This window comes from Haplochromis burtoni, unplaced genomic scaffold (assembly GCF_018398535.1).
Source record: "Haplochromis burtoni strain Fernald_Lab_line unplaced genomic scaffold, NCSU_Asbu1 Contig_19, whole genome shotgun sequence".
In the NCBI taxonomy this organism is placed as follows: domain Eukaryota; kingdom Metazoa; phylum Chordata; class Actinopteri; order Cichliformes; family Cichlidae; genus Haplochromis; species Haplochromis burtoni.
Window position 1 is genome coordinate 1675505 of NW_024582380.1, and position 20720 is coordinate 1696224.

General features: G+C 42.5%; 3 protein-coding genes across 15 annotated transcripts in view; 1 reads left to right on the forward strand and 2 right to left on the reverse strand.

Moving 5' to 3' along the window:
- The window catches only part of LOC102309359 (rho guanine nucleotide exchange factor 9), a 46533-nt gene extending 41854 nt beyond the window's left edge, over positions 1-4679 (forward strand). For 10 of the 12 annotated variants that reach the window (XM_005916502.3, XM_042218462.1, XM_042218464.1 and 7 more), the window contains one exon: positions 1789-4679. In XM_005916502.3, the coding sequence (XP_005916564.1) occupies positions 1789-1964 (176 nt within the window). In that variant the 3' untranslated portion in view covers positions 1965-4679. Of the gene's footprint in view, positions 1-803; positions 872-1788 lie in introns of all 12 variants that reach the window. The other 2 variants (XM_042218463.1, XM_005916505.3) reach the window with 2 other exon arrangements.
- A 1337-nt stretch (positions 4680-6016) lies between these two features.
- On the reverse strand, positions 6017-10954 carry LOC102311637 (ankyrin repeat and SOCS box protein 12). Of its 2 annotated transcripts, none has more exons than XM_005916510.3 (4): positions 10694-10954; positions 10169-10492; positions 8830-9358; positions 6017-8129 (listed from the first exon to the last, which is right to left on the reverse strand). In XM_005916510.3, the coding sequence occupies exons 2-4, from the start codon at positions 10451-10453 to the stop codon at positions 7984-7986; spliced, it is 960 nt and encodes a 319-aa protein (XP_005916572.1). In that variant the 5' UTR covers positions 10454-10492; positions 10694-10954; the 3' UTR covers positions 6017-7983. The 2 variants fall into 2 exon arrangements, with proteins under 2 accessions (XP_005916572.1, XP_005916571.1); XM_005916509.3 differs by having other exon boundaries at positions 10689-10954.
- Positions 10955-13588: 2634 nt separating this feature from the next.
- Positions 13589-20720, reverse strand: part of zc4h2 (zinc finger, C4H2 domain containing) — a 12485-nt gene continuing 5353 nt past the window's right edge. The window contains exons 4-5 of the mRNA XM_005916511.3: positions 15441-15603; positions 13589-14227 (exon numbers count right to left, since the gene is read on the reverse strand). Of these exons, the coding sequence (XP_005916573.1) occupies positions 14114-14227; positions 15441-15603 (277 nt within the window). The 3' untranslated portion in view covers positions 13589-14113. The remainder of the gene's footprint in view (positions 14228-15440; positions 15604-20720) is intronic.

Here is a 20720-nt window from a genome sequence, read left to right on the forward strand (position 1 = left end):
GCAGGTGTGGAGGAGATCAAAACTCCAGACATCCAGAGGCCCCCAGAACACAAGAGACCAAGGAAGACCAACAGAGGGGCCGCTGCGCCACTGTCCCGGAAAGAGCTGAGGAGCTCTTTCCAATTGATTTTAATGATCAGACATTATTGTCTGTCTCATGCAATTTTATAAGACAAATGCTGCATTCAGTGGGAATTGGCCATGAGAGTGGTTGTTGGTGCTTTTGGTGCAAACAGAAACAAAACAATAGCTGTTTTGGTGAACACTGAATGCTGTGATATCTCGTAACATGTTCCACAGTTGGTCATGATTTATAATAAAATAGGGAGATTATGCCTTTTCTTCTAATTTACAGATTGAAAGTGTTCTGTTTTAATGCTACATATGTGACATTAAAAATCTATGACACATGTGTGGTATCAAAAACTGCATAGAGACCTACACTTGCCACTTATCTCGGTAAAAGAAGGAAGACGTTGAACAAGTTATTCAGAATGATAATTCTCGACGAAGCATCGGCGACAAAGCACCCACATGTCCAAACTGCCGGTATCATCCTTTACTATTTAGCCATTTTAGTGCTAGGCTAGATGTTTGTACATTTACCATTACTGATGTTCTTGCCAGTTTCACAATAAGCATGACCATCCATTAAGGTATTAATGAACTAATGACCACTGCTGGAATGTTCTCTCTGACATTAGGAACCCAGTAGATGTCTGTCAGAAGTAAATGTTGTCTGTTTCTAAGTGCTATATGTGTACATTGGCTGGCACAAGGTGAAGTACTCTCTTGAATTTCAGATTCATTTATAGATTTCATCTTGAGAAAGAGGGCCATGTTGTATGGACATGGTTTGAAAATGATAAAGGTATATGCATTAGAGTTCTCCTTAGAGCTAGCACAATAAGATGCCATGGCAACTGCTAAGCAGCATTGGGAGGTGTTGTGTCTAACGTTGGCATTGGAGCATGCGGTCACTGTCCAATCTGTTTACAAGCATTATGCTGTCTATAAACAGATAAACAGGTTCCACTAACACAAAGAGATCGAACCCTTCTAACTGCTAAAACAGCGTCTGGCCAAAAACAAAAGACACTGTTTCTCATCTTCTCATATTCTTTTCCTAAGATGCCATGGCAACTTTTGAATATTTCATCTCCAAATATTGATTGTATTTAATAATGACAGTAGCATAGTTGTGATGCTTGTAGACTGTAGCTCGACGACATTGTAGACTGTAGTTAAATGCATATTAACAGCTTTCTGTTGGCTCTATTTTCGCCACTCTTGTGTTCTCAAGTGTCGAGGGTGCTATTCAAACAAACGTGCTGTTAACAAACATGGTGGAACAGCGCCCCTTTGTCCAAATGCTCGATTTCATCGGCGTATCAGTTGTAATCTGCTGCTTCTCTTGTTTGCCCGCCACAGAGTTTGATTGAATAGCATCCTTAGTCTCCCTTGTGTCATTGCTAGAGCTGAATCTCCCAATTCAGCTTTCATCATATATTCATCATATTTTCGGGATTAATATGCAGGAATGTTAACAGTGAAGGCCCATTTTGTATGTCTATGTGCCTGTTTTTGTGGAAGCATGACTTGATGTTGTGTTGTTGTGCCTGTTCCAGATGCAGTACTGATAACGTTTCCTCTTTGCTATCTGCCTCCCTCCTTCTTCTTTTTTTCTCTTTTGCTTTGTGCCCTGCACTGCCTCCTTGTCCCCTCTCCCTCCCCCACAAAACCTTCTTGCTCTTTTTTTGTTTTGTTTTTTGGCGCCTGCCTTCCCAGGTGTAAACAGGTGCACGCCCCCTTCATACCCGCCCCCACAGGACCCCCTCAGTGTGGGGCAGTATGAGGTAACGGAGGACATGGCACAAGGAGAGGTTTTTGAATTCAGTCAATCCAAAAGAGGCCAGGCTCCTTTCTGGCAGAATTTTAGTAGATTAGCTCCATTTAAGAAATAGAGATACACAGACTCTTCCGATGGACCAGCTATTTTTCTTAGAAGCACTAAACACTGGATGATCATGTCCCCCCTCCCCCCCATGATGAAGAAAAATACAAAAAAAAACCCCACACAAACACGAGACTTTGAAGTTAAGGACCAATGTTAATATAGAGTGTGATTGGAAGCTGCGAGAGGACTGAAGACTTGGATTTAAAACAAAGAAAAAACATATAAAAAAATAAACACAACTTTACAGTTCATATATGTTAGTAACATTCTTAGTTATCATGCTTCTCCGGCTGAGTCAACTGTCACAAACTCTTCCCCCCTTTCTGGATAATCACGCCATCTGAATGTCCTGAAGTCATCGAGATTGTTACATGAGATCATTTTCAATCCATCTTCTGGAAAGAAACACGAGGCCAAGCCAAGTCATTCCCAGTAGTATGATTGTGACCAAAACAAAAAAACTACAAAAAAAGCTGAGATCTTGCTGTGCTGCTATGAGAGATTGTTTGATGCATTCTTCTGAATGCGAGACGACGACCTCAGCCAATCGCCGCGGCCTGTGAAGGACTTGCCAAGCTCGGCTGTCAACCTCACCTCTGAGTTAGCTCCATCCTGCCACTGATCATGCACCCATCCAGCCATCTCTGCGCTGCTGATGTCTGCGTTTGGACCTCCTCCTCGCACTCAGAGCTTCATTCTCTTCTCTGTAGCAGCTTGCATATAATAGCCCCCTCCTCTCTCTTTCTTTTCACAGTCTGACATTAGGTGTTCCCTTCCTTCTCCACATCCCACTCGTCCTCTCTATCTCTCCATCCACCTGCTCTGCCTCTGTGAGTCAGTGGCTCTCAGAGGAAGAGTTTCACTCTTTTGTAAACCTGCCATTGGCCGTGATGTGATGATGGGTCAGGGAACAAATCAATAGGCGGAACATCAATAGTATATTTACATCCGTTCACCAACCACTCGTGACAGGGTATTCATGTCCGATCGCGCTGAGGGGGTGTGTGCGCGCGCTGGATTTGGCAGTGAGCTTAGATGAAGCAGCTGGGAGCAGGAGATAGGCCGGCAACGGTCCGCCTGCCTTGTGCCACAGCCCCTCTCCCATCCCGCCCTCCCTAGAGACCACCCCTGTAGCACTGTGCTGGCACCTGGGTGGAAAAGAGGAAAAAAAAGCACAGCCTACCTCCAGAAAACGAGCGGTAAAAGTGAAGTTGTGATGCATTGGCCAAAAGAATAACATGTCAGCTGTCAAAGAAAAGACTTCGGTTGATTATTTTGTGTCACTCCCACTGTAAAAAAGCACAGCACGTACTCCCGTTTTGAGTATGAGCGATACAAATATCAACACGTCAGTGTGACCAATAAGTAAGAAGCCCATCCAGTATTCAAGGGGGTGGGGGGTGTCTAAAAAAGTGATAATGATTTGTGAAGTGGACCAAAACTAACTGGGGAAACAAAAAAGTCCACCGCAGCAGCGCAAGCCGATACCGTATACAGAGGTAGAAAGGCGAATTTAATCTGTAGCATGCAGGTTTCCTCTGACACATTCATACATCTCTATAGACTCCAGCTCCAAACCTCTGCTTTCTGCCTCACCCCTCCTCACGTTGCCCCACTCCCCCCAGATCTGGCAGTTAGCTCCAGCTCTGCTTAAGTGATTTCCAAAGGACTGTGGCGTGATCAGATTGGTTTTGTTTAATCAACAAAAACGTGTGTGAAGCCGTGGTCTGCGAGAGATCCTAGCATTATAGAGTCCTTCAGCAGTAAAAGAGAAGATCTGAGGAAGCGAAGAGGAAAATCTTACATGCATCGTGAAGACGTATTCTTTTTTTCCCACACTTGGAATGTAAGTGAAACATCTGTCCACGGTTTGTGACCACGTTTTGACCTCAGACACAGGAGTACATTTTGTGTTGAATTATATCACCAGATGGACAGTACATATACAGTTTGACAATTTGTGCAATGTGATATATCATTCTATATCTATCACTATTCACTACAGCGTGATATGAAAGAGTTATATTGTTCTATGTCATTTGTTTGCCTTCTTATAGGCCTTATAACCTGTTGGAGAAAAAACAGACCTTACAATTGCTTTGTATGTTGTAATTTATGTTTTGTTTCAGTAAAGGAAGTTGAGAAATTGGGTGAGTTGGCTGCTGGTGTCTGTAGAGATGGCTCCCAGTGAGATTGTTTTGGAAGATAGTTCTTCTGGCTGGGACGGCAAAAAAAGATATGGTTCCTAGGCTATCGTAACCTCAGGTCCCTTGTTATGGCCCGCTCTGCCTACCTTCCCTGCTCCCTCCAACTCCCTGCTTAACACTACCACCAGTACCAACATACAGATACAAGCATGCAGGCAAACGCACACACTAATAATCATGCTTACTTGCTGGCCCGTTCTGCTGCGGAGAGGAGAGATGCTATCTAACAGTGCCTTCCAGCATTCCACTAGTGATTATCTATTCAGTTTCACAGGCAGATTTGAATTAGTCATGTATTTTCCCTTCAGTGCATCTCTCACTCTCTCTTCCGTTCTGTTCCCACAACCCCCGCCCCTTCCCTAATGCACACTGGGAATTCCTCGTTCCCCAGTGCACGAGAGCCGCTCGGACAGAAACTTAGGCTACGTTCACACTGCAGGTCTTAATGCTCAATTCCGATTTTTTGATCAAATCCGATTTTTTTTGTCTGCTCGTTCACACTACAAATAAAATGCGCCAGCAAACGCGCTCTAGTGTGAATCCTCAAAGCGGCCGCATGCACAAAAGAAGACGTCACACACAACGCGCTCTGTTTAGACCCAGAGCAAACAGTATTGTTTGACTGTTTCAGACTTTACGTTTCCCAATTTTGCTTTAAGTTATAAAGTTATTTTGTTATTTACATTTGGCCATTATCCTTATTGCTGTTTTAGCGAGGAGCGGTGCTTCAAAGGATAGTTAAAGACTTCTGTCAGAATCTGCAGATTATACAGTACTAATAAAATGTTCACGTTTCTCCAACGTTGTCTTCCCAACAGTTTCACTGACATCTACACTGGATGGCCAGGAAGCGTTTGCGATGTCTTCTCGGGCGCTGATAATTGGTGTCTGTCTTGTGTCAGTGACATAAAAGACGGATTTAATGCGACATGACCATTTAATTAATGACCATTCAGCAGTCGCTTTCTAAAACATCGGATATGTATCGGATTCAGTACCACATACGAAAGTGACCCAGATCGGATTTGAAAATATCGGATTTGTGCCGTTCACACTGTCATACCATGATCGGATATGGGTCGCATAGGGTCAGAAAAGTCGGATTTGATGTGTTTTAGCCTGCAGTGTGAACGTAGCCTTAGTGGTCAGGCCACTTTTTCCATATAAGTAGATACTGTGCTGTTTGACTGCGACCCATTTAAAAATTGAAAGACGACTCATTTTCATATATTATCGCACATTTACATAGGAGCAGTTTTATTGCACATTAGAAATGTATTCCGATTTCAGATGTTTAGAAACATCGACTTCTTTTATTGTGTATTTAACACGCTGAAAAACAGTTTAATTTGAATATATAGTAGGAAGCAGATTTCCATTGGTCAACTTAGGTTCGCGTGTCGATCTATATTATTAAAAGTGAGTTACGAATCAAGAGTCATCTATTTTACCTTTATCAGCTACACACTGTAAATACTGTAAAAAGAACAGATCATATATTTGGATATCGGTATTTTGCGTTGGAGACGAATGTTGTTCCAGTTCTAGCGTGCGGTAGATCTCAGTACCAGGTAATTGCATGCTTGTGGCATCCAATATTTTGCATGAGACTTAAGGCAACACTTAACGAGATCATTTAGTTTTGTTTAACTTCCAATTGAATCTTCTTTTCTTTTTTTTCCCCCGGCAACACAGAGCCATTCATTTGTGTGTACCCATACCATCTCACTAAAGGGAGTTCTTTTCTCTGTCCACCTGTCTCCTGCTCACTTGGCATTACAGGTTGTAGCTTCTGTTTTTTGTATTACTATTATTACTATTATTATTATTTATTGACACATAAGAGGGGAACATCTTTTCCTGAATAAAACACTGAACTGCTGATAGGGAAAATCAAAGGCACTGATGTTCTCTTAGCCCAGATATGATGGGTACTATAAACTCTAGCATCGTTTTAAACCCACACTGCTATGCTACAGACTGCTGGTTAATATTGTTTTCCTAAATATATGACTTTTTTGGGTTTGTTTTATTTTTTTGTGGAATGCCATTATGTGCAGAGGCAAAACGGGTAATCATTTTTCTACGACAACAGTGAACCAAATATGAGTTAGCACTGATCTTGGGTGTTTGTGTATAGATTTAGAGCTGAATAAATTCGAAACCTCTTGGGACGGGCTAAAAATAAACATAATCCTGAAGAGACACACACACAGTATTTCACAGCTGTTCATATCACACTCTTGTTCCTTTTAAGTACAATGACTTGACATTACAAAGCAGTTCCTCGCTTGTATTTATTGACAGCAGTATTAAACAGTACCATTTTGGCCACATGGTTTCAATGATGTATATACGCCGGTTTGAGTTTTCTTATAAAGCTATCAATCTGACCTTGTGCTCCGAGCTGAGAGGATAGCCTTCTGTCCAAATTTATTTCTGTTTTTTCGCTTTCTCTTTCCAGTCATATAACTAAGGCAGCCAAGTTAGTTGAATGCATCAGAAGTTGCACAGATTTATGTAATTCCTTCTAGTCCAGGGTGAGCCAGTAGACGCGTTCACTCACAGTTAGCATAGCAACATCTTCAGTAGGAACTCCTTGGAGTCGGTTATGCAGTCCTGTGCTGTTCCAGAATAGTCAGGGTAAAAGTCTTCAATGAGCCATATGCCGATGTTGGTGTTCAATGGCAACAAACAGAAGACTGACATCCCACATTTGGACACTATTCATTGTATATTACCATCTGGTTTCAGGGTTTGGTTTGGGAGGGGGGGGTGTCTGGATTTTTTTTTTTCAAGTGAAAAATGTACTCACAGAATCCATATCCTTTGTCATCATATGCAAACATTTGTCATTTTCTTTCTTGCTGGCTTTTGAGTTTGATTATTTGTTGTAGAGATGAAAAACCTGAAAAATAATGCCTATTCAATCCAGAAACTGTGAATGGGAGAGTGGAAATGTCAACTGTATGTACATTATATGTTTTGATGTAATCAGAAGCACTGGGAATATGTTGTACTTTGCTGTAAAAAAAATCAATCCATATCTGATATAGCTGTACTTTTTGTTGAAAATAAAACTACAGAACTGCGGGGGGGAGGGTTCGAGGCATCAGTCTGTGAGTGAGAGCATTGTGCTGGCCTTCCTGTCGTGTGACATCATCTCCTGTTTGTTTGTAGGGCCCATTCCTAACAGCTGACACATTAACTCCAGGGTATATTATGTACGATAAATAATATTACAGTGGTAATCACTAATCACACACACACACAAAATAAAACTTTTTTTTTTAAATCAACAAACTTCTAAACACTAAAATTGAATCCTGAAAATAATTATGCTCTAATCAATAAGTAATGAGCGTTATGGAAACATATTCTCCCAGCTGGAGGCACTGAAGTGGAGGCTTTTCATTCTGCTTCCTGGTGTTTTGAAGTCCAAAGACACAAGAATGTTTTTCAGGCAAGATCTAAGACATCCTGTTGTGGTGCAGACAGTGTGTGTGTGTGTGTGTGTCTGGATGTCTAAATAAGTAAGGTGACTACATGTGTCTGTGTAATGTTACCCGAGTGAAGGAGTGAGCCAAAGTGGATTTAGTGAGGTAATATCAGAATAACAATAGTGCCTGTGAGGAGCCTCAGATTTTGATATCCACAACGTATGGTGTTACTGTGGTCTCTAGTGGCCACTGATGTTGTTACACTTCCCAAAGATACAGTATATAAACAATTCGGATGTAAAACAGTCCTTTAGCTTGTTCTGGTAAAAATTTAAAAAATGTATAAAAGAAAGAAAAATTTTTAAAAAGAAGAAAAGCATCACATGGCGTCTGAGGTTTCATGTTTCAAGTAATTTCTCAGGATCAGAGGAATGTCCAAGCTGTCAATTGCAGGCTCCTTGTTAGCAAAAGGGAGGTATCCTCTGATTGCCAGTCGAGCCTGTGACATCAGAGATTTGGGGCAAACTGTTGAAGAAACAGAAAACAACATTTGTATGCTGAGGTATTATAGCACCAACTCATAACAAAAGGCACTTTACGACAATTTAGGTAAAGACCCCACAGAGTATTAAAGGGAAAACCACAACCATCAGATGATCCCCTATGAGCGAGCGCATGGTGACTGTAGGAAGAAAAAACTTCCTTTGAACAGGAAGAAATCTCTGGCAGAACCGGGCTCAGGGAGGGGCAGCACTTCTGCCATGACTGGTTCGTGTAAAGAAGAAAGACGAGAGAATATAAAATTGAATGGCATGCAGCAGTGGTGTATAAACGCATGTGAAATGTAAAGAGTAAAGAAGAAATCCTCATTGCATCACGGGACAGCCCCCTGCAGCCTGAGCCTATTACAGCATAACTAAGTGATGGTTGAAAGTCACCTGATCCATCCTTACTATAACCTTTATTTAAAAAAAACCAAAAGGAAAGTTTTGAGTCTAATCTCAAAAGCACAGAGGATGTTTGTCCCCTGAATGCAAACTGGGAGATGATTCCAGAGGCGAGGGGTCTGAAGGCTCTGTCTCCCATTCTACTTCAGAAACTCTAAGAACAATAAGTTAGGCTGCAGTGTGAAAGCAAAGCTCTATCATCATGGGGTCTGATCATTCAAGATTTTGTATGTGAGGAGAAGGATTTTAAATTAAATTCGGGTGTGACTTGCTCTCACCTCTCTCCTTGAGGAGAAGAAGCAGAGCTTCGTTCTGCTTAGTGGTTTTGTCAATGATGAGTGTCGGCAGATAGACGTCTGCTCCAAAGTCTATAAGAAGCTGAATGTACTCCACCCCACAGCCGTAGCGGAGACACACCTCCAAAACTGTCTTCGGCTGTTTGATTCTGGCCAACATTTTCTCATCTGTGCAGTTGTAGTTGGAATTTGCACCGTGAAGAAGGAGCAGTTTAAAGCAGTCCAAGTGTCCATACACAGCTGAGATGTAGAGGGGCCCTCTGCACGCTGTGGCGTTGGAGGCCCATTCGGGGACTTTGGGCTTCACATCTACCTCAGCTCCAAACCGAAGCAGCTCTCTGAGTATGTCGACGTCACCCTCTCGGGCAGCGGTCAGCACCGGGGAGCAGTTGTTGTACTGGCTGCCATTGGGATCTGCTCCAGCACTCAGCAGTGAAACTACACAGTCCAGATGTTTCCCACTGACAGCTGTGAACAGAGGCGTCTGGGCCTTCACGTCCAAGCTGTCAACCTGGATTCAGACATAAGAAACCAACAGGCTTTTTTAAAAGTAGAAACAAAGTTTGTTGATACAAGAAATTATGCCACTGATTTATCACCGCAAGTACTTTTCCCCTGAGTAAGTATCAAATACCGTCCTGCATGCATGCGAGTAAGTGATTGGATCACAGTTTAACACCCTTCTAAGTGAAGGTATCATTTGCACAACCCAACATCCACATGTGTGCCACCGCAAGCTGTCACCTTTACTTCAGTACGACATGGTTAGCAGCTCTGTAGCTCACTGTAAGTGAAATGCTGAACTGACAATGTTGACTCTGCTCTGCTGCTGTGGGAAATCTAACCCCCCAAGGCTACTGATTAGGCTTTGACTGAAGATAATCAATTCGTTCTGCAAATCTGTTGATAGACATCTGCTGGCTTGTGCACTGAATGCACTGGAAACAAAGAGAAACATTGTTAATAGCTTGAAAAACCCAAAGAAGCATCTAATAGATGCTCTGCAGAACTGAGACGTGCTGCAAAGTTGGACTGTGTTGGTCTTGTGACTCCTAGTAACTGCTTCCACACTGCACTTAAAAATTTGATCTATTGTTCGAATTTAAAAAATCCTTACGCCAGCTTTAATGCCCAAATTGTAAAATGTAATGATGCAATATATTGTAATATCACACCTTGTTTTATTACTCTTCCCTTTGAACAAAATAAAAAGAAAGAAAATCCATGATGTCCAAGTCCAAAATGTCATTTTTGTTAATAAAAAAATGAAGGCAACTTGTTACACCCTCAACATTTCATCATCCTCTCTACAAAGTCTCACCTCTGCTCCGTGCCCCAGTAGCAGCTCCAGGCACCTCAGATGTCCCAGTGCAGCAGCAGTGCGCAAGGGAGTTACGGGGACCCCCCACCCACTTCGAGCATTGATAGACTTTCTGTAATCCTCCTGAGACAGAAGCTCTGAGAGCAGAGCTACATCGTCGCTGCTCACGGCGTTGTTCAGAGCCTGACTCTGCTCGCCGTCCTCATCCTCCTCCTTGGGCTGGAGCAGGGAGAAGATCTTAGAAATGTCCATCAAACTCATGTTGGCAGCTCGGCCCAGAACCATACTGGGACTCCAGGCTAGTTCAAGTTAAAACCCTTTCATCTGCAACAGCAGAGAAAGACCATAACACCATAACTTGTCTATCGGCTTATGTTTTGTTAAGACTCATTTTTTAACATCAGAATAGCAGAAACATGAAAGAATAAGGCTCACAAGCATACACCGCAATCACGAGATGAATCAGTTTGTGCCAACTGCAACTGCAGCAGTGTGGGATTTACACTGGGAAGACACCTACCTCACCTTGTTGCTTGTTGATGGTGTTTCCAACGGGATAAGTCGAAACCCTTTCAGAGCTCCAATAAAACACAAGTCACGTGAAGTAAAGGTCCTTGAGGAATGCCCAATGCTTCCACTGGTGCAACGAGTTGAGAAAAGTGCAGTGTGCGCTGTGTGTGTATGTGTGTGCTTAAACTGACAAAGGTGCCAGAGCTCCTTTCTGGGGTGGGGTGGGGGGTGTTTGGGGGCTAATTTTAGGCCACAGATGGGCCTGACTAAACTTCCATTCTTGGAGACTTGAGTCTCATGTTTATAATTAGAAAGGTGATAGAGTTGTGACACTTAGTGATTGCCCAGTGTGACTTATCTCTGGGACATTGCTGTCTCTTTGCCACAGGTCAGCGTGTGTGGCATGTTAAGCTGGAAGGTGCTGCGCTTCTATATTTCTTTTCTAAGAAGAGTGGTTATTCTGCTGCATGTGTCCTGTCATCACCCCGCTTTGCCTGGTTCACACTGAGGGAGCCATTTTGGTGAGTGTCAGCTGTGTGACTGTCAGGGTCTTCAGAGAGGAAGCCAGTCAGCTGTTACCCTGCCAAACCCACCCATGTCTTCATGCTGTCCCACGTTCAGAAGGGAGGCTCTGACACGCAGCACTCTTTCAGCAGATGGCACAAGACACCAGATTCCTAGCATTGTTCAAACCCCACGAAGAGGTTTTAATTTATTTGAGCACAAAGAGCAATTAAATACAGACATGGAGGATTGGCTTTTAATGCAAACTTCAAGAACACAGACTGAAAAATGGCGCAATCTCTAAGCTGGAATAAAAATGCAATAAGAAATACAGTGGGCTTTTTTTGACCACAGCCAAACTAATAACATCAGTGAGACAGATTGAAAATAAACTATGCAGACCATGAAAGCAATGCGGTTGCTGGAAATGTTTAGTCCTTCACGTCACATTCCCTGCTGTGACATATCACATCAAAAAAGTATTGTGTCACTAAACTTGACTGTACTACTTTTATAATTTTTTACAATTAATACATTGCACACAAAATAGCACCAAATTTTAAACACAACAGTCCCATTTTTAAATTTCTTTTAAATAAACATATGTGTAACTAACTGCACAACATCGCTCTCTTTTTTAAAGTAAGAAGTTTCTTAATTTAAGTCTGTGAAGGTTCTCAGTCATCCAGGTCATCGTAGTCAAAGGAGCTTGCAAAGAAATTTAAGAAACTTCACCTAGCCCTTAATAAAACAATAATGTAATAATAATAACATCAAGAACAATAATGTTCTGTTTTATTAAAGTCTAGAAATAGTTTCTTAATTTAATTGAATTGAAAGAAAAGAAAAAAAAACTAAATATGCTTTATTGGTACCCTTTAAATTAATACCCTTTAAATTCCCCCGTCGACCGCCAGATGGAGGTAGTGGCGCAGTGATGGCAGGAAGTGCAGCTGTAGTAAAAACTAAAGAAGCGAGTGACGTGTTGGGAAAGCCACTTTCTTAATGAGCCGTGTGCCACGTTTTCAATTGTTTTACTAGGGCCTGGTTTAGCTAAACAACAACGATTGGTTTCGATACTCTGTTATCCCTTCCAAAAAATAAACACTTGGTGCCAACACTTAATTTAGCGCCATAAGCTAAACTTAGTCGCGGTTAACCGATTGCGGTATTCATTTTCTTGAATGCCACTTTATCGTTTAAATAGATAGCAGTGAAGCTCTGCGTCTGTTTGGCACAGAATGGAAGAGGAGGAAGCGCTGAGAAACTACTGCAGAACAATGATTTCTCGTGTCCGGAACAAGCGCCAGTGCCCCCGGGAGCACAAACATGGAGGAGCCAAAGGGAGCAACTGGTCCGAAACTGAGAGACAAGTTGCATCAGCGCACAGAGGGAGTAACCTCCATGTTCTTGAACGCAACATAGACCCAGCCTCCCCTCATGTGGGTCAAGGTCCCGCTGTCCCACACGCTCCCTTTCAACTAGTTACGATGCTGAGGATCAAAACCTTGAAGGAGGAGATGAGACGGGTTATGAAACATCCTTGTGTGACTCTGTTTCGCCCTGTCTGGATGTCATTACGGCTGTTCCAGCCTTCATGTGCTCTTATTTGTTGACAGGCTGCAGAGGTGGAGCTGCACGGTCCCGCTGTGTGCAGCGTGTGCGCGCAGGAACAGGCTTCTCTGGCCTTGAAAACTTTTATCAGGAGGAAAAAGACACAACTGCAGATCCAAGCCCTAAAGTCCAGACTAAACACACGTTTGGGTAAGTGACTGTTAAGGGGTGATCATCTGAAGCTAACCCGCCAGCTTACATGCATGTCAGAGTAACTGATCACATCTGTTATCTGATTCTGGGTCTTTTTCTCTTATAGGATTGGACACTTTAGGGGGAGTTGGCACAGAATCTCTCAAAGCCCTCCAATGCCCCTCTCTGGATCTGAGAGGAACTACTTGGCAAAGATATGCAGGTCACAGCAACCTGGGTTTCCTTAGCAACCGCTAAGGAACGTGGAGTTGCCCTGGCAACAGATGAAATGAGGGGTTACCCTGACAAAAAAGCTACAGGAACTCATTTAGGAGACCTCGCTGTCCTTTTTCAGACAGATAGCTGCAGACATGACAGCTGCGGTATTAATGGAGCGAGGGACAGTGGCGTAAGTGCAGTCGAACATATTCTTGCCTCTTTATTTTCAAACACAGGCTAAACCCACCAACTTACACTGCTTGGCAGCAGCTGTTTACATTCACACCCCTTAATAACACAAATGTCCAGCCTTTGTTTTGAGTGTAATAGTGGTGGTGAAGTGCACGCTAACAGGGTTAGTACAAAACAGCAGTTTATTATTTTTTATCATTGTATTAAACACACAAAACTATTCAAAGCAAATGAGTCTGGCCTTTTTTCCCCCTCCAGTTTTGGTGGTTACTGAAACACTGTAAACATTAAAACAACACTGTGTTGCATTTCACTTTCAAACCTATTCGATTTTATCTTGGCACAAAAAAACAAAACAAAAACACAACAGACAGCCGTGGCAGCAGGCATGCACTGGAAAAGAAACGAGAAAATACAGTAAAATATCTAAGGCAATAACCAATAGCAACACGGGCAACATTATTCAGACAAGTTCAAATTTTCTGCATTATTACAATTACAATTGTCAGGTGCTAATTAACTACCATGGAAGTCGTACATTACATATAAACACATCCAAAGCACTGGAAAAACTACAAAATAACATTACTAGATGCTCAACCAAATCTTGACAGGTTAGGAGCAAGTTACTAAGACAGTTTGTTAAACTGGGGGGACTGTGTGGAAACTGGAAACACAGACCTGTCAGACCAGTCGTGAACTCTGCACGGCTGATTCAAGGTCAGTGTCTTGGACCAGTTGTCTTTATACTCCTCTGAAGCTAAAGGTGGGAGTCTACTCATCTGGCTTCCTCTTGGGCTTCTTTGGGTTGCGGGAGCGGCTTTTAGCCTTACATAATGGACAGATGGGAGCGTTACGATGAATCTGCTGGTGGCAGGACAGGCAAGCCTGGAGAAAGGTGGAGGTGGTTAGTGCGAGAACTTAATTTGAGGACTTTCTTGTGTTGTACAGATAAGAAGCACCACAGGTTTCATGCAGCTACGTAATCCATCGGATAGTGTCTGTTGACTGAAGCACCACTAAAGAAAGACACGAGTGAAACTCATCAACTTGTACAGAAATAGCCACAAACAATGAAAAGTGGGCAGGTCACAAATTAAATTTATCTTTTGTTCTTATTTTGTCCCCAAAGCTGATTTTAGAAGCAGGAAAAATGGGCAAGTGTAAAGATTTGAGAGAGTTTGACAAAAGGCCAAACTGATGGCTAAATGACTGGGTCAGAGTTTAAAAAACTGCAGCTCTTGTGGGATGTTCCCAGTCTACAGTGGTCAGTATCTATGTAAAGTCCGAGGAAGGAACAGTGGTGAACCACTGACAGGGTCATAGACGGTCAAGGATCACTGACGCATGTGAGGAGTGAAGTCTGGCTTGTGTAGTCTGATCCAAGAGACGAGGTCCCGTGGCTCAAACTGCTGAAAAAGTTAACGCTGGTTCTGACAGAAAGGTGTCAGAATACAGAGAGCATCACAGTTTGTTGTTTACAGGGCTGCAGACCAATCAGGCTGCCCATGCTGACCCATGTCCACCACCGAAAGACCCAAGATTGGCATTAGAACTGGACCACGGAGTAATGGAAGACGGTGGCCTGGTCTGATGAATCAGGTGTATGTGCGTTACTTACCCAAGGACTACATGACACTAGGATGCCCTATGGGAAGAAGGCAAGCCAGCAGAAGCAGCGCAATGCTTCGGATATTGTTCTGCCAGGTTGACCCGTACCACCTACCACTGTTGCAGACCATTAACGTGTTCTGCCACAAAGCAGAAATAGTTCAGGAGAAGCACAACAACGAGTTTGAGGTGTTGACTTGGCCTCCAAAGTCGAGCATCTGTGGAACGTGCTGGACAAACAAGTCTGAAACATGGAGATCCCACCTCTCAACTACAGAAGTGAAAGTATCTGTTGCTATGATACCACAGCACACCTTCAGGGGTCTAGTGGAGGGTCTGCGGGTCGGAGCCGTTTTGGCAGTAAAAGGGGGAACGACCCAATATTAGACGGGTGGTGAGAATGTTATGCCTGATTGGTGTATAAATAGCTGAAGTTTATGTCAGTTGAATTCACAGTGCTTTGGCATCATTATCTGTGTGTAGGTAATACCTTCATAGGTGGAGGTTGCTGTCTGAAGGTGGCTGTCTGACGGGCGTCTTGCTTCCTGGACACCTGAAGCTGCTGTGCTGCAGCTGCGGCGGCAGCAAGGGATTCTGGAATGGCAGGCTCATGCGTCTCCTTCTGCCACTCTGCCTTCTGCTTCTCAAAGTAACTGTTCAAAAGGAAAAACGAAACCTGGCTAGCAGTGAGTCCTATTTAATGCTTATGAATCATATTCCAGTTGAGATTACCCCATCTACACCGTGCACCACGAGACGAGGGGCGGCAAAAACTGAACAAAAGGAAGACTTAAATTGAACATTATAGTGGAACTCACACGTTCTCTTTTTATGCACAACTTTGAGCAAAAGCACAGTCATGTGAGACTGTCTGCATGCATACAAACGTGTGTGTGTGTGTGTGTGTGTGGGCAGGGGAGGGCTGGGAAAGAAATGTGGCCTTGGACTTTATGCTTGACTGGCTCGTTTTCAAAAAAAAAAGTGATATCCTATTTCATTACGCTCTGATTTTTCTCAAAATAAGTCTGCGATAGAGCAGAACTTTGAGCATTCACAAACCAAACTCGATGATCCACCAATGCTCCGAACAATAAAGATCATTTGCAAGCACCACATTAACACACACATCGATTCATGTGCTAAAAGTTTATGTGCCATTTTTGTTTTCATACAAGTTAATACCTCAGTGTGAGGTTTTCTTGCTATTATGGAGGTGTAGCGTGCTCATTTGTGTGCTGAGACATCACTCTTATACGGTCTCTTTAAAAAAAAAAAATACCCAGCAGCACCCCACAGGCCTGTGAGGTGTGATTTAATTTTCTCAGAAACCGCTCCAACACAACTTGTGATACAACTACAGTGGCTACTATTACTACTAAGTACGGTTACTCAACGAAACTCGAGCAAATGGTGCTTCAAACGTCTCCTCCGACATCTCATGAATCTTTCTCTCACTGTGGTGACTTGTGTGTATGAAAAGCACTTAAGAACAACAGCGGTATAAGCCAGAACTTGCATTTACCAAGTACTAAAGTTGGTATTCAAGTATCTCATACATTCAGGATGAACATGAAGGAGCATGCCACTAAGAAAAAAGGAAGATTACCACCTGGCCAAAAATGAATTAATCAGCTAAGCTTCCTCATAGCACGCGGCCAAATTAAGAATCCAAACTGCCAACAATGTCAGCCTGCTGAATTTCCCCAACAGCAAATATATTGACACCCCTTTCTTTCTTTTTTTCCCCCCCAATGTGCTTTCAAGTTAGAAAGTTTTTCCTTGCATAGGGAGGAATGTCACATACTGCGAGAGAAACACCAGATCATCATCAGTCTGGTAGAATCATTAGTGAAAATACACAAGTGTGATATCTCCACTGAAGACTGCTTTTCTACAGCTGTGCTAGCACAGACCTGAAAAAAACAACATGCATTTGCAGTATTAATTTAATCACTTTAAAATATTTGCAGCTATACAGCAAAATGTAGAGGATACAATAAACAAAGCCAAAGCTGTGGAATACTTCACTTCCTAGCCCAAAAATGGGATCCACTGCACTATTAGGACCATTAACTATGATTTCCTCCACATCGTAAAATGTACAATCACCTACTGTTGATGGATGTCAGCCTGCAGTTTGTGCTGCTGGGAGTCTACTTATCAGCCCCCCCACCCCGCGAAGATGTACCTCTGGTGTTGTGGATAACAGGAACTTTTTGAAGCAAGAAATTTCTGTCAGCAGCTGAAACTGGAATCTAGACAAGTGGAATTATTTTATATTAGACTTAAATGTCTGAACAGGCTAACAAATCTGTTGATCACAAGAATACCTATCTGATGTTTAAACACCTAAGTGTTCAAAGGTTCCTGCTAAGACAAGAAAATTTGCCAGAGACTCTAAAAGTGTGTGGGAAAAAAAAAGTAAATACTGGTCTTTAGAGTTTTAATGCCAGTTTCAAATAACCCCTATTTTAGGTGCCAGCTTCTAATAGCACATATTTTCCCAGTTACTCTTTATATAGTCATGCTGATTCTGTTGAGGTGATTTAACTTGCCAGTCTTTACAAATAACTGCAGTTGTTTCTCTGTTGCCATCCAAATACAGTCTAGGGATGTCACCAGACGTAATACTTACAACAACTTTAAAAAATGGAAAAACTGAAAATGTCCTGGAACTTGTTTTTTCCTTCCCCAATTCCATATGTGCTGTAGGTAGCACAGGCCTAAGTGTTTGAATCTATCTGTACAAGCTAAAGAAGAAGGAGGCAGACACGCTCAGGCATAGGAATACACGTGGAAGATGTGTTGCAATGGCTCCACCCAGACTTACTGATAAGAAAGGCAGAGTGGGGTACAAAGATATTTTGCAGAACTGTTAACCGAGTTCCCAAAACGTAATATGTAAAAAATGTTACTGTTACTTCTTTACTGTAATTCGAGAACCAAGAGAGGAATACTTCCAATTTAGCGAAGCACCTAAAAGCCTGTAACTAAGTTTGATTTGCATGAACATCCAAAGCAGGACTACACCTCATATTACCATTTTGTTTGAGACAGCTGGCACAATTGCTGTGGTATCCACTATTTTCATAGACTACAATGTTGGCAATGGCTTATGTTAAATGTGTGGCACTTGTAGGTTGCTTTGCTTTCACTCTTCTTTCCAGTTCATCCCAAACCAGCTCGATGGGGTTTAAGGTGAGAGACTGTGCTGGCCACTCCATGTTTTCAAGCTTACTACCTTATCCTTGTTTCCTAAGGTGGTCCTGGCATAGCTTGCACTTATGTTTTGGATTATTTTCCTGCTGTACAATGAACTCCTCACCAACTAGGCACATTCCAGAGGCAACTGCATGGCGCCGCAGAATGCTGTGGTAGCCGTCTTCAGTGTGTGCCTCTCACTCTCTCACAAAGCAAAACAGCCATAGAACATTATGCTTCCTCCTCCATGTTTGAAAGCTGATGTCACACAGTGTGGAACCATCCTTTTGCTTAAATCCTCAGTGATTAACTGAATATTTAAAATTTTTATTTATCAGTCCATAACACCTTCTTCCAGTCTTCAGTAGTCTATTGGTGATGTTTCATGGCTCAGACAAGCCTCTTTTTCTTATTCTGATGTCTTAGGTTTCTGATGGCTTTCATGCTGCAAATCGACTTGTAAAACCTGCAACATGAAGTCTTCTCTTCACAGATGAAACTGAGATGTGCCTACAACTGCTATTAGGCTGTGTTTGAAGCTGTGTTCCTGTGAGCTGCCTAGCAAACCAGCTGTTGACTCTCAAAAACCTGTCTTCTGATTCTGTTGTGGTTTCCTGTCATCGTTTCCCCCAGTTTCTCAGTGCTTTTTGATGGTGAAGGAATCCGTACTCGCTGACAACCTTGACTTTCTTCGCAATTTCTCTGTAGGAAAAACTTACACTTTCAAATGTTATGATGGTCTGTCTCTCTTGCATTGGTAATTGCCTTTTTCTCACCATTTTTATAACAACACACTACTTTCTGCAGTACAATACTGTTCAAATAATGCTCACGCAGGTACGACACCACAGTGTGTACTTTTATGGAGACATATGGAGTTGTAAGTAATCAAGAAAATTTGGGACACCTGTAGGAATCGCTAGCACTAACTTTGAAAGCTCAATCAATCTCCATTGCTGCAGAACAGCTATAAATTGTTAACCCATCTCTTGTTCCTTGAAATAAAAACCTTTTTGGATAGCTGAAATATACATTGTTTTCAGTTTTGGATAACCTTACTACTAAAAAAAAAACTTCAGTTAGTTCATCACTTACCTCTGTACCATTTATTTTTTTAAATATGGTGTTCTAAGACTTTTGACCGGCAGTGTATATACAGTGGGGCAAAAAAGTATTGTCAGCCACCGATTGTGCAAGTTCCCCCACCTAAAATGATGACAGAGGTCAGTAATTTGCACCAGAGGTACACTTCAACTGTGAGAGACAGAATGTGAAAAAAATCCATGAATCCACATGGTAGGATTTGTAAAGAATTTATTCGTAAATCAGGGTGGAAAATAAGTATTTGGTCAATAACAAAAATACAACTCAATACTTTGTAACATAACCTTTGTTGGCAATAACAGAGGTCAAACGTTTACTATAGGTCTTTACCAGGTTTGCACACACAGTAGCTGGTATTTTGGCCCATTCCTCCATGCAGATCTTCTCGAGAGCAGTGATGTTTTGGGGCTGTCGCCGAGCAACACGGACTTTCAACTCCCGCCACAGATTTTCTATGGGGTTGAGGTCTGGAGACTGGCTAGGCCACTCCAGGACTTTCAAATGCTTCTTACGGAGCCACTCCTTTGTTGCCCGGGCGGTGTGTTTTGGATCATTGTCATGTTGGAAGACCCAGCCTCGTTTCATCTTCAAAGTTCTCACTGATGGAAGGAGGTTTTGGCTCAAAATCTCACGATACATGGCCCCATTCATTCTGTCCTTAACACGGATCAGTCGTTTGGCAGAAAAACAATAGCATGAGAATTAAAAACGGGAATAGAGTTTATTAGAAAATACAAGAAATTCTGCCTGACTCGATACAGATGGACCTGCTCATTTCATTTTCTGTCTTTAACTAAGGATCAGTTAACACACCTCCTCCCTCTGTTTGCTGGGCTGGCATTAAACACTATTCAGGGCCACCATAAGCCACTCGATTGTTCCATTCACCATTTCACCCCATAGTCTGTTCGATCATGATGTGTATTAGCAGTCACTATGGTGTTCTTGACGTGATGCACACACTAGTACTTTTTCCTAACAAATCACGACTGACGTTAGAGGTTTATACGCAAAAGTTCTTATTCTTTTGGTTTCATCTGACGCATACATTTAATGACATAATTTCGCCTGACTCCGCAATCCTTCTAGACTAGTATCTCTTATGACGAGTGAATGTGCCTCTACGCTGGACACAAATCGGGTTCACGTTACACGGGCCTATGGCACAGTGCCTGGCTTTATACAAGCAGCGGACACAGACTTAGTGTGTCGACTTTCCAGACTGGATATCTTTTTGATTCCCTCGCCTGTTTGCTCATAGTGTTGTGTTAAGCTCTTAAGATGGTGACTTCTTTGGCGTTATACTTTGGATCTCGGCAGGCTCTCTGCAAGGTCCATGGGCTCACGGTGATTGATCCATGGATAGGTCACCACGAATTCCGCATGTGTCTATCGGGAATATTTTGTACCTAGAAAAAAGGCACGGCCCAGTATCATCCATACACCAGTGAGGTCCAGAATATGT

Bases quoted from the DNA above. Each gene is read 5' to 3' on its own strand.
- LOC102311637 (XM_005916510.3), bottom strand. From the start codon at position 10,453: ATGGTTCTGGGCCGAGCTGCCAACATGAGTTTGATGGACATTTCTAAG. The intron at 9,359-10,168 runs GTGAGACTTTGT...GTCTGAATCCAG, and splicing joins TACTGGGGCACGGAGCAGAG to GTTGACAGCTTGGACGTGAA. The intron at 8,130-8,829 runs GTGAGAGCAAGT...TTTCTTCAACAG, and splicing joins TCTTCTCCTCAAGGAGAGAG to TTTGCCCCAAATCTCTGATG.